Source organism: Sinocyclocheilus grahami, unplaced genomic scaffold (assembly GCF_001515645.1).
Source record: "Sinocyclocheilus grahami isolate Dianchi unplaced genomic scaffold, SAMN03320097.WGS_v1.1 scaffold707.1, whole genome shotgun sequence".
Taxonomy (NCBI): domain Eukaryota; kingdom Metazoa; phylum Chordata; class Actinopteri; order Cypriniformes; family Cyprinidae; genus Sinocyclocheilus; species Sinocyclocheilus grahami.
The window spans coordinates 1,172,302-1,183,804 of record NW_015505886.1 but is presented as its reverse complement, the minus strand read 5'-3'; the positions used below and the strand labels follow the sequence as shown (position 1 = coordinate 1,183,804).

The 11,503-nt window shown below is 36.7% G+C and overlaps 2 protein-coding genes and 1 long non-coding RNA gene across 4 annotated transcripts in view; 1 reads left to right on the top strand and 2 right to left on the bottom strand.

Annotated features, from left to right (window-relative positions):
* Positions 1-2,731, bottom strand: part of ptpn9a (protein tyrosine phosphatase non-receptor type 9a) — a 20,828-nt gene extending 18,097 nt beyond the window's left edge. Inside the window, exon 1 of the mRNA XM_016244067.1 lies at positions 2,078-2,731. Within this exon, the coding sequence (XP_016099553.1) occupies positions 2,078-2,110 (33 nt within the window). The 5' untranslated portion in view covers positions 2,111-2,731. The remainder of the gene's footprint in view (positions 1-2,077) is intronic.
* Positions 2,732-6,582: 3,851 nt separating this feature from the next.
* The window catches only part of LOC107560007 (snurportin-1-like), a 25,127-nt gene continuing 20,206 nt past the window's right edge, over positions 6,583-11,503 (bottom strand). For both annotated transcript variants that reach the window (XM_016244063.1, XM_016244062.1), the window contains 6 exons: positions 9,718-9,822; positions 9,028-9,124; positions 8,823-8,920; positions 8,146-8,223; positions 7,978-8,058; positions 6,583-7,319 (listed from right to left, as the gene is read on the bottom strand). In XM_016244063.1, the coding sequence (XP_016099549.1) occupies positions 7,017-7,319; positions 7,978-8,058; positions 8,146-8,223; positions 8,823-8,920; positions 9,028-9,124; positions 9,718-9,822 (762 nt within the window). In that variant the 3' untranslated portion in view covers positions 6,583-7,016. The remainder of the gene's footprint in view (positions 7,320-7,977; positions 8,059-8,145; positions 8,224-8,822; positions 8,921-9,027; positions 9,125-9,717; positions 9,823-11,503) is intronic.
* Positions 9,265-10,080, top strand: LOC107560008 (uncharacterized). Its single transcript, XR_001605683.1, has 3 exons — positions 9,265-9,277; positions 9,845-9,855; positions 9,982-10,080. It is a non-coding gene; the product is annotated as an uncharacterized lncRNA (long non-coding RNA).

The following is an 11,503-nucleotide window of genomic DNA, read 5'->3' as shown; positions in this document are numbered from 1 at the left end:
ACATATATATATATATATATATATATGTATATATATATATATATATACACATATATATATATATATATACATATATCTCAATATAGTATCGAGAAAAAATATCTAACACTACTAAAGCTATACAGTAAAACTAAATTATATATATATATATATAAAAAAAGTGCTGTAAAACGATTCATCGTGATTAATCTCATCCAAAATAAAAGTTTTTGTTTACATACTATATGTATGTGCACTGTGTTTATTTTATTTATTTATTTATTTAGTCATTTAGCAGACGCTTTTATCCAAAGCGACTTACAAATGAGGACAATAAAATCAGTCAAAACTAACAAAAGAGCAACAATATATAAGTGCAAATGACAAGTCTCGGTTAGCCTAACGCAGTACATGTAGCAAGGAGTATATATATATATACAGTGGGTACGGAAAGTATTCAGATCCCCTTAAATTTTTCACTCTTTGTTATATTGCAGCCATTTGCTAAAATCATTTAAGTTAATTTTTTTTCCTCATTAATGTACACACAGCACCCCATATTGACAGAAAAACACAAAATTGTTGACATTTTTGCAGATTTATTAAAAAAGAAAAACTATATATATATATACACACACACACACACACACACACACATATACACACACACACTGTATAAAGGCTGAGTGTGTCAACTCTAAAGTAATTTTGATATTTTATCTTTTGAAAATCTGACATTAACCCATTTCTATAATTTTATTCATTACTGAGAAAAAATATCTAATACTAAACAACATCAGAGATTTTATTGAATCTTTTGATAATAATACTCAGTTTATGCTGCTGTTTTCTCATTTAAAAATTATGTAATTGCCTGGAGGATGACATCATTAAAGAAGTGGCTTTTGTTAGTGAAAGAGGGACATTATGAATGGAAAGTGATATTGAGGACAGAGGATAGACCAATGAAATGATCAATTACAACAATATTTCCTTGGTTAAAAAAATAAGGAATAGTTTTGTGTGTTAGAAGTCAGTACGGGAAAATTATAAAAACAACAAAATCCACTTATAGCAAATAGTTCACAAAAATCTAAATGATTCATTCACGAATCGAACTGTTTGATTCTCAAGTTCAACTCACTGATTCAATGATCCTGTCTGATTATCTGAAGAACAATGACTTAAACTGAGTCTGTTTGCCTCAAAAGAGATAATACATGACTTCAGAATATTTGGAAATGAAGCACACAAGTTGTACAAACTGCTCGTACGGTGCTTTTGCATTTATTTTGAAGCTTGAAAGCTCCAGTCCCCATATAATGCAAGCGAAAGGAAATAAGTGACAGTATATTATTACAAAAATATTAATGGAACGACACTGGGGTGGGTATATGATGAACTTTTGCATTTGTAGATGAACTAATCCTTTAAAGTGAAAACGATTCTGAAACAAAATAAGAAGGATTCTAGAAGCTTCTTGCATGTTTAACCCTCACGTTGTGGGTAATAACTGGTTAACCAATGAGATTTGTCCTCTATTTCTCATTTAGTGTTATGAACATGCCTGCATTTTCAAAACATATACTGTATGTGTGAGTATTTATATATAAGCTACATAATAAATATACACAGTACACACACATATATATTTCGTAAACAAAAACATTTATTTGGGATGCGATTAATCGCGATTAATCGTTTGAAAGCACTAATTAACATGTTTTTATAATGTTAAACAAAGTTACAATACTGTTTATAATATATTATTTATGATTTATTAAAATAGTTACATACAGTCTGAAAAACAGTTTTCATGTTTACTTTTTTGTAATTAGCAAGTATTCATTTGAAAGGTTTACTACTTTTACCTGATGTTTTTCATATTTTTATTTCCTATTTTTGCCGAACTGCCTTTTATTCAATAAGAACCCTACCCATAACTCTGATAACAAGGTACTTTGGTCTGAACTAAGATCACCACGGTAAACCACTGTAAGGTTGTTCTAGTCTACCGGACAGTGTCCCGGGGTTGCTTAGCAACAGAACCGCTGGAACAGAGAATCAGCGTTAATCGGATTGTGACGGTATTTCATACCTGCTCCTCCTCGGCGCTCAGGCGGCTGGCCATCCTCTGCTCTCCCGCTGGAGGATCTTATTAAAGCTCACACAGCTGTTTAGATCGGACTGTAGAGATCAGACCGGGCTTTTTTAGGCCCGTTAGCAGCGATCAGGCTAACAGCAGCAGCAGCGCGAGACTCGCGCCGTTTTCCGCTCGAGATGACCGCCGCTTCAGCACGGCGCGTTCATGATCCGGTCCCGGTTCGGTTGGATCCACACATATATATATATATATTTATATATATTTTTTTTTTTACACACATACACTAATGGTGCTCCAGCGGAGCCTCGGTCCGCCCGCCTGTGTGACGACGGGAGAAATTCATCACGGTGCTCCGTCGAAACTCGTCGAAGGCCGGTTCGTTTGTTTGAAGGTATGATATTATATTCAACGATCGGCTCCGCTTCATCCGGGAGCTTTTAGACGCTTTAACGCGAGAAGGCGAGTGACGATCAGACGCTCCTGAAAAGCAGCAGCAGTGAAAGATGAAAGATGACGCTCCCTCTGCTGGCCACAATGGAGAACTGCAATCTGAACGACGCTCCTCCTCTCCATTCATAAAAACCTCGAGGAGTCCGAGTCATTGGAGCGAATCGGTTCGTTCGGACGGCTCCTTTCAGTGAACTTGTTCAAAAACGGATTCTTTTTTGTATTTTTTTTTCATTTATATTTTAAGTATTTAGAGGAGTTCCTGTACGTGTTATATGTCTAGTGAAATACATATTTAGTTTTAAATTTACATTTAGTCATTTAACAGACGCTTTTATCCAAAGCGACTTACAAATGAGGACAATAGAAGCAATGAAAACCAACAAAAGAGCAACAATATATAAGTGCAAATGACAAGTCTCGGTTATCCTTTTTGTTTATATGTAACAAAAATGATAACCGAGACTTGTATATAACTTGTATATGATTTGATATGTTTCCAAATCATGATGATATCAAATATTTATTCAGACTTCGTTCTCTCTCTCTCTCACACACACACACACACACACACACACACACATATGTGACGACGGGAGAAATTCATCACGGTGCTCCGTCGAAACTCGTCGAAGGCCGGTTCGTTTGTTTGAAGGTATGATATTATATTCAACGATCGGCTCCGCTTCATCCGGGAGCTTTTAGACGCTTTAACGCGAGAAGGCGAGTGACGATCAGACGCTCCTGAAAAGCAGCAGCAGTGAAAGATGAAAGATGACGCTCCCTCTGCTGGCCACAATGGAGAACTGCAATCTGAACGACGCTCCTCCTCTCCATTCATAAAAACCTCGAGGAGTCCGAGTCATTGGAGCGAATCGGTTCGTTCGGACGGCTCCTTTCAGTGAACTTGTTCAAAAACGGATTCTTTTTTGTATTTTTTTTTCATTTATATTTTAAGTATTTAGAGGAGTTCCTGTACGTGTTATATGTCTAGTGAAATACATATTTAGTTTTAAATTTACATTTAGTCATTTAACAGACGCTTTTATCCAAAGCGACTTACAAATGAGGACAATAGAAGCAATGAAAACCAACAAAAGAGCAACAATATATAAGTGCAAATGACAAGTCTCGGTTATCCTTTTTGTTTATATGTAACAAAAATGATAACCGAGACTTGTATATAACTTGTATATGATTTGATATGTTTCCAAATCATGATGATTTCAAATATTTATTCAGACTTCGTTCTCTCTCTCTCTCACACACACACACACACACACACACACAGGTTTGTTTTTATGGTTTATGGACTCTCCATAGGTGTAATGGTTTTTATACTGTACAGACCGTATATTCTATTGCCCTACACCAACCCTACCCCTAAACCTACCCCTCACAGGAAACTTGCTGCATTTTTAGATTTTCAAAAAACTTAATTCTGTGTGATTTATAAGCTTGTTTACACGTGGGGACCACAATTTAGGTCCCCACTGTGACACAAGTCCCTATGAGTCTGTGTGTATTCAGGTTTAAGTCCCCACCAGGATATATAAACCAGTACACACACACACACGTTTGTTTCTGTGAATTGGGGGGACTTTCCATAGACTTCTATTACTTTTATACTGACCAAATGATATTTTCCATCCCCTAACCCTAAACCTAACCCTTACAGAAAACCTGTTTGCATTGTTACACTTTCAGGTAAACATCATTTACTATCTTTAATGATTTTTTCCCCTCCACAATGTCAAAAATGTCAGGTTTTACTATCCTTGTATGTACAATGTAATGTAGCATAAACCAGTACAGACACACACACACACACTTATTTAGTTATGTAAATGATGACATATTCTAATGTTTTCATAACTAACTAAAAGTAAGTTTTCTAAGTTAAAACCCCTTAACTGTCACCGTCCCACCTGTGGGACGCTTGGTTGGCGCTCTTTCTGTTGTTGTCCTTTTTCTCTATCAAATATTTGAAAGATTTTAAAATATATTTAGATTTACATAAACCCCCCCGTTCTATTTTTGTACTTATAGAACAACAGTTCAAAATAAGATATATATTTAGAATAAAATATTTAACTACATTGTTGTTTAGCAAAATGTGCATATATACATAGATATATTGGGGACCTGCAAAATATAAAACATTTAGCTTATTTTTGAGGTCAATTTTGTTGACAGCTAAATATAGATCACAGCAATATTTGATGTCAGTATTTTTAACTGAAAGTTTCCATTCTGTACAGATATCATTCTGGATGCAAGGGTGTAAATTCTTTACTGTTTAAACCTGACGCAAGAAAATCTGCCAAGAAGCTGAGCCGATAAAACAACAAAGAGCTTCCAGTGGGCGGCTTTCCACGGGCTAGAATGACTGACAGGAGAGCATGCATGACATCATGCTGGAAAAATGCACACTTTCAAGTGCTTTCACTTTCAGAGAGGAAATTCACACTCACAGTGAGCCCCAAACTAAACTATACACACAAACACGTCTCAAAGTCAGGCAAAACAGGATTTGAGAAGCTGCAAATCATGCACGTCTCAAAAACTAGAGAGCATTTTTGGCACAGTTTATGTTTTGAGAAGGCCTAGGCTGTTGACGTACTTTATTGATTGACAGGTCTTACTCAATGTCGGTCATGAGTGATCCGGGAAGTCTGATCTGGGCTGACAGGTGCTGCCAGTTCCTGGAAAGCAGCTACTGAGTGACTAATAACCAAACTCCGATTACGGTTTTCTGCAGAACTAAGTGATCTAGTGGTTTCAAATCAACAAAAGCAGCCTCACTATAACCGCCTGCACATCTGTGTTTGATATTCAACCAGAAGAGATTTTGATGATGCCAGCCTTTCCTTCGCAAAGCTAAAAACTCAGTGCTGTTACAATGTTGCCAAGACATTATTTAGTAGTTAAAAACCCTCGTTATTGTTTTATACATGTCTGTCTGTATAGATCAAACAATATTTTATCTATTAACTATAACTTCTATAACTAATTATATGATTGTTTTCTAATAATTGTATAATATATACTGTTCAGACGTTTGTGGTCAGAATGATTTTTTTCGGGAAGTCTGATCTGGGCTGACAGGTGCTGCCAGTTCCTGGAAAGCAGCTACTGAGTGACTAATAACCAAACTCCGATTACGGTTTTCTGCAGAACTAAGTGATCTAGTGGTTTCAAATCAACAAAAGCAGCCTCACTATAACCGCCTGCACATCTGTGTTTGATATTCAACCAGAAGAGATTTTGATGATGCCAGCCTTTCCTTCGCAAAGCTAAAAACTCAGTGCTGTTACAATGTTGCCAAGACATTATTTAGTAGTTAAAAACCCTCGTTATTGTTTTATACATGTCTGTCTGTATAGATCAAACAATATTTGATCTATTAACTATAACTTCTATAACTAATTATATGATTGTTTTCTAATAATTGTATAATATATACTGTTCAGACGTTTGTGGTCAGAATGATTTTTTAAAAGTTTTTGAAAGAAGTGTCTTATGCTCACCGTGACTTCATTTATTCCATCAAAAACACAGTAAAAACAGTAATATTGTGAAATATTATTATAATTTAAAAGAACTGTTTTTATTTGAATATACTTTCAAATGTCATTTATTCCTGTGATATAAAGCTGAATTTTCAGCATCAATACTCCAGTCTTCAGTGTCACACGATTCTTCAGAAATCATTCGGATTTGCTGCTCAACAAACATTTCTTATTATCAAAGTCAAAAACAAAGTTGTGTTGCTTAATATTTTGTGGAAACCGATACTTTTTTTGATTCTTTGATGAATGGAAAGTTCAAAAAGACATTTAAACATTTGTGGCAGTCACTTTTGATCAATTTAATGTATCCTTGCTAAAAGATTAACAATTAAATGAAAAAAATAAAAACCTTTTTTTTTTTGAATCTTTAATTTCTTAAAATAAATTAATAATAAAAATAATCTACTGACCCCAAACTTTCGTCAAAGTGGGTTTATAAGCAAGAAAATTTCAGACATTCAAAAATATTTTAAACAAAGGGATAAACAAAACAGACAGTAAAACTTTATTGAAGTCATAACACAAATTTAAAAAAACTATCCATAGGCTTCTTCACCAGCTGAATCGTAATGATCTCATCTTCTACAGAAAAGATCGAATTAAAAAGCTATATATAAAATCCAATGAAGAGGCGTGACTAAACGGAGTATGTGAATACAGCAGAGCATGAGGGTCTACTATCATTTAAACCTATATGTTTCCTAAAATAATATCTGCAAAAAAGCAGAATGGTTTAATTTTTGCGATTATGGTTGCAGAAATAGTTCCATCGGAGTTACCTAGAACTGAATTGCAATTTTAAATATAGCAATTAAAAACTCATTAACATCAGTGTTCTCCTGAAATGTGATCATCTTCGTGGTCATGCAGAGACTTGAGAAAAGTGCTCTCTAAAACGGTTCATGCAGAAGTCCTCAGACGTCCATGCTCTCTTTCGGAGAGCTGAGAGACTTCTCCAGCTGTGTCTCTGGCGTGGACAGGTGTTCCAGTTCATATCGGCCATTTTGGTCGGCCGGACGAACTTCTGTAGAGGTTTTCTTGTGCTCCAGGATCTGCTGAAGCTGATGGCTGGCATAATCAGGCTTGCTGGTGAGGGGACACTGTGGCACCTCGATGCCCAAGATATCTACCACCATATAGGGTCTGAGCCAGCCGACCAACGGCGTGCTGCCAGGGGTGTAGTGGGTCTCCTTGTGGTAGAAAAGAAGCCCGTCCACCTAGAAGAGAGGAATACAGTGCGAGTTCATCTACTGTATTCCAGGGCTCAAACGTACGAGAGTCTCACTCGCATATGCAACGAAAAACAGATGTGCGAACTATAAAATGTATTTAGGAGCAATTAAAAAAGTCCCTAAAAGTCTAAAATATAAAGTTTCTGCAGCTTTAAATAGGAAAGAAAGTAATACCATAATTAATTAGTGCCGTCAAACGATTAATCGCAATTAATCGCATCTAAAATAAAAAATAATTTTTAATGTAATGTGTGTGCACTGTGTATATTTGTTATGTATAGATAAATACACACACATGCATGTGTATATTTAAGAAAAATATGTTATGTTTATATATTAAATATATTTATAGAAAATAAGTTAAATTAATATAAATATATACATGTAAATATTTTCAAAATATATACTGTATGTGTGTATTTATATATACACATAATAAATATACACAACACAAATATATTATGTAAACAAAAACTTTTGGATGCGATTAATCGTTTGACAGCACTATAATCATTAAATACAGTTTGAAGCAGAAATATTTTAAAACAGTGTACTTTTCTAGTAAGTTACATAATTCTGCTAGTAAAAGCCCCCTTGTATCCAGCTTTATAGACTTAGCATGTCAAATAACAGACGTTCTTACTGTAAAGTTGTACTCATGTGCAAGAGCCGTCTGGATGGACTCTGTTGAACAGCTGATGTTGTTCAAACCCACAAACCGGAACTGCAGAGAGAGAGAACGGACCATGAACCAAGTACTTCAGCTCAAAGTTCAGCTTTGTTAACAGATGCAGCTATTTTGCTCACTTACAGGATTAATCTGAGAAATTTCAGAAAGACCTTCAACCTCTTCCACTTTAGACTGCAGCCAGTAGAACCGGAACTCTGTCTATAAAAATACATCAGTTTGTGCTTTTCATTGTAAGAAAGGAATTATGTGCAAACAAACTAGAATTTTAATACTGAAGCATTTATGAAAATTAATCCCACATGCAAAGTGGTAAGCCAGAACATACATTTACATACAATACCATTCAAAAGTTATTTTTGTGACGCAAAGCTGAAGTGATCCTTCAGAAATCATTCTAACATGCTGGTTTGCTGCTCAAGAAATATTTCTTATTATTAATGTCGAAAAACAGTTGTGGAAACGGATACTTTTTTCAGGATTCTTTGATAAAAAGAAAGTCCAAAGAACAACAATTTGAAATAGCAATCTTTTGTCATATTACATATGTCTTTACTGTCATTAAACCAACTGAATGTCTCCATGCTGAAAAAAAGTATTAATTTTCTTCAAAAAAACAACAACAAAAAATTGGCCCTAATTGAACAGCAATCATGATACATCTAACACTATATTAATGATTGTTTTGGTGCAACAAACATAAGTATATTTCAGAGAAATTAATTATATAAAATGGTCCAAAAGTGTAGAATATGTCTTTAAAGTTTATATAAATGTCATTAGAGGAAGTGATCGCTTACTGAGCAGTCATACACAGGATGTCCCCTCCAGCACATGACATCCAGGATGTAGTATGTTCTGTCCACATCACTGTAGATGCAGTCCAGGATGGTGTAATCTATATAAAACATATTTGTCACTTTATTTTCCGGTATGGTTCAGAACTGCAGTACTCTAGCACACTCTAGTGTGATGAATCTGTAGGACAGGTGCAGAGGTGCAGACCTTTCCCCAATGCAGAGTTGTGTCTGTTGCCGCCGGGAATAAGAGAAGGGAATCGATTGACACAGTAGCCACTTTTGGTGTAAGATGACGTGGATCCCTGAGGATAAAATAATAAACACGAAAATTTAACAGAAAATGATGCACCATATACATATAAGGTTTGGGGTTGTTAAGATGTTTAAATGTTTTTGAAAGAAGTGTCTCATGCTGACAAAGGCTAAATTTATTTGATCAAAAATTCAGTAAAAATGTAATATGTTTTTACAGTTTAAATAACAATTTTGTATTTTAAAATGTAATTTATTCCTGTGACGGATTTTTTGCATCATTACTCCCGTCTTCAGTGTCACATGATCCTTCAGAGAAATCATTCTAATATGCAGATTTGCTGTTCAAGAAACATTTCTGATTATTATCAGTGTTGGAAATGGTTGCGCTAATCAATATATTTATGGAAAACTGTAAAACGTTTAATTCAGGAAAGTATGATGAAATGAAAGTTCACGAGAACAGCACTTATGTGAAATTGAATCTTTTAACATTATAAATGATTTTACTGTGATCAATTTAATGCATCCTTTCAGAATAAAAGTATTAATTATTTAAAAACAAAATTCCTAAACCCAAACTTTTGAACATTAGTGCATGTCTGATCTCAAGATGTTCATGATGGATGGAAAAAATCCAAACCTTGGATGCGACAACGAGGGAACGCTTTCCAACTGGACAAACTACCATCAGCCAATCAGAGCTCAGATCTGCAGGGACGTCCACCAACCACTCTGACAGCATCAGCTGGAGAACAGAAATGTAACAGAAACATAAAATGTACAACTTTTCTTTTAAAATACTTTTAATTATGTTCACAGACAGCATTATAATGCATCACTTTTGTAGTATTTTTATTATAAAATATTTACATAAGTAATTTATACTCATACAAGTTATTAATAGTATCTTAATGACTCGGCATCAGTGTGCAAATGTCTGAAAGAAATCACCAACTACAAGTCACCATCCCCCAGCACTGTGGAGAATCAACAACTGGCAGACGATCTGAATGAGTTCTACTGCAGGTTTGAAAAAACACCCCACACCCGCCCTGAACACCTCTCCACACAACCATTCACACCTCCAGCAACCCCCCTCTCCCCCACACCTGCAATTCAGATCAGCGAAGACGAGGTGCGCCAGGTCTTCCGGAAGCAGAAAAGGAAAAAAGCACCAGGCCCAGATTGTGTTACACCAGTCTGTCTGAAATACTGTGCTGACCAGTTGGCCCCCATCTTCACACAGATCTTCAACAGATCACTGGAGCTGTGCGAAGTCCCTTCATGCTTCAAACGCTCCACCATCATCCCCGTCCCAAAGAAACCCAAAATTACTGGACTTAATGACTACAGACCTGTGGCTCTAACGTCTGTGGTCATGAAGTCTTTTGAAAGACTGGTGCTGGCCCACCTGAAGGACATCACTGGACCCTTGCTGGATCCTCTTCAGTTTGCCTACAGAGCAAACAGGTCTGTGGACGATGCAGTAAACATGGGACTGCATTATGTTCAGCAACATCTAGACAGACCAGGGACTTACAGTATGTGAGGATCCTGTTTGTGGACTTCAGCTCGGCCTTTAACACCATCATCCCAAACCTCCTCCTGCCCAAACTAACTCAGCTCTCCGTGCCCACCTCCGTCTGTCAGTGGATCAACAGCTTCCTGACAGACAGACAGCAGCTAGTGAGGCTGGGAAAATACACATCCAGCACCCGTACGATCAGCACTGGAGCTCCTCAGGGTTGTGTTCTCTCTCCACTGCTCTTCTCCCTGTACACCAACGACTGCACATCTAAAGACCCCTCTGTCAAGCTCCTGAAGTTTGCAGACGACACCACACTCATCGGCATCATTCAGGACGGTGACGAGTCTGCTTACAGACAGGAGGTTAAAGAGCTGGCTGTCTGGTGCAGTCTCAACAACCTCAACGTACGGTACTAAAGTACTGGGACGATTTTGCGTGAACCATTTTCCAGTACCATTTAAAGGGTTGCATTCGCACCGACAGTGTGTACTAAGTGTGTACTAAGAAGTGACATAAGCCGGTCGACAGCGACGTCATTTGTGCGCGGCGTTCAACAACAGAAACAAAGAAGAACAACATTAACAACAGGAGGATGGAGGACGCTGTGATCGGAGCTGTGATTTTGTTGTGTCTCGCGGGTTTCACAATAATGGACATGGAAAGTCGACGTATACGTAAAGAGAATGGAAAGGAGGACTAAGAATCTCCAAGGACAACTGGCAGTGCTACATTTGCTACAAGTGCCTGCACTTCAGCGTTCGTCCATCTTTCGCTGTTCTCCATACTTGCGAAATAAGTTGACATGCTTATAGTATGTTTACACCGCGTTTTAAATCATGGCGGGTGAGGGCGTTTTTGTACGCGTTTGGCCAATCAATGTCTACTTACGTCACGATTA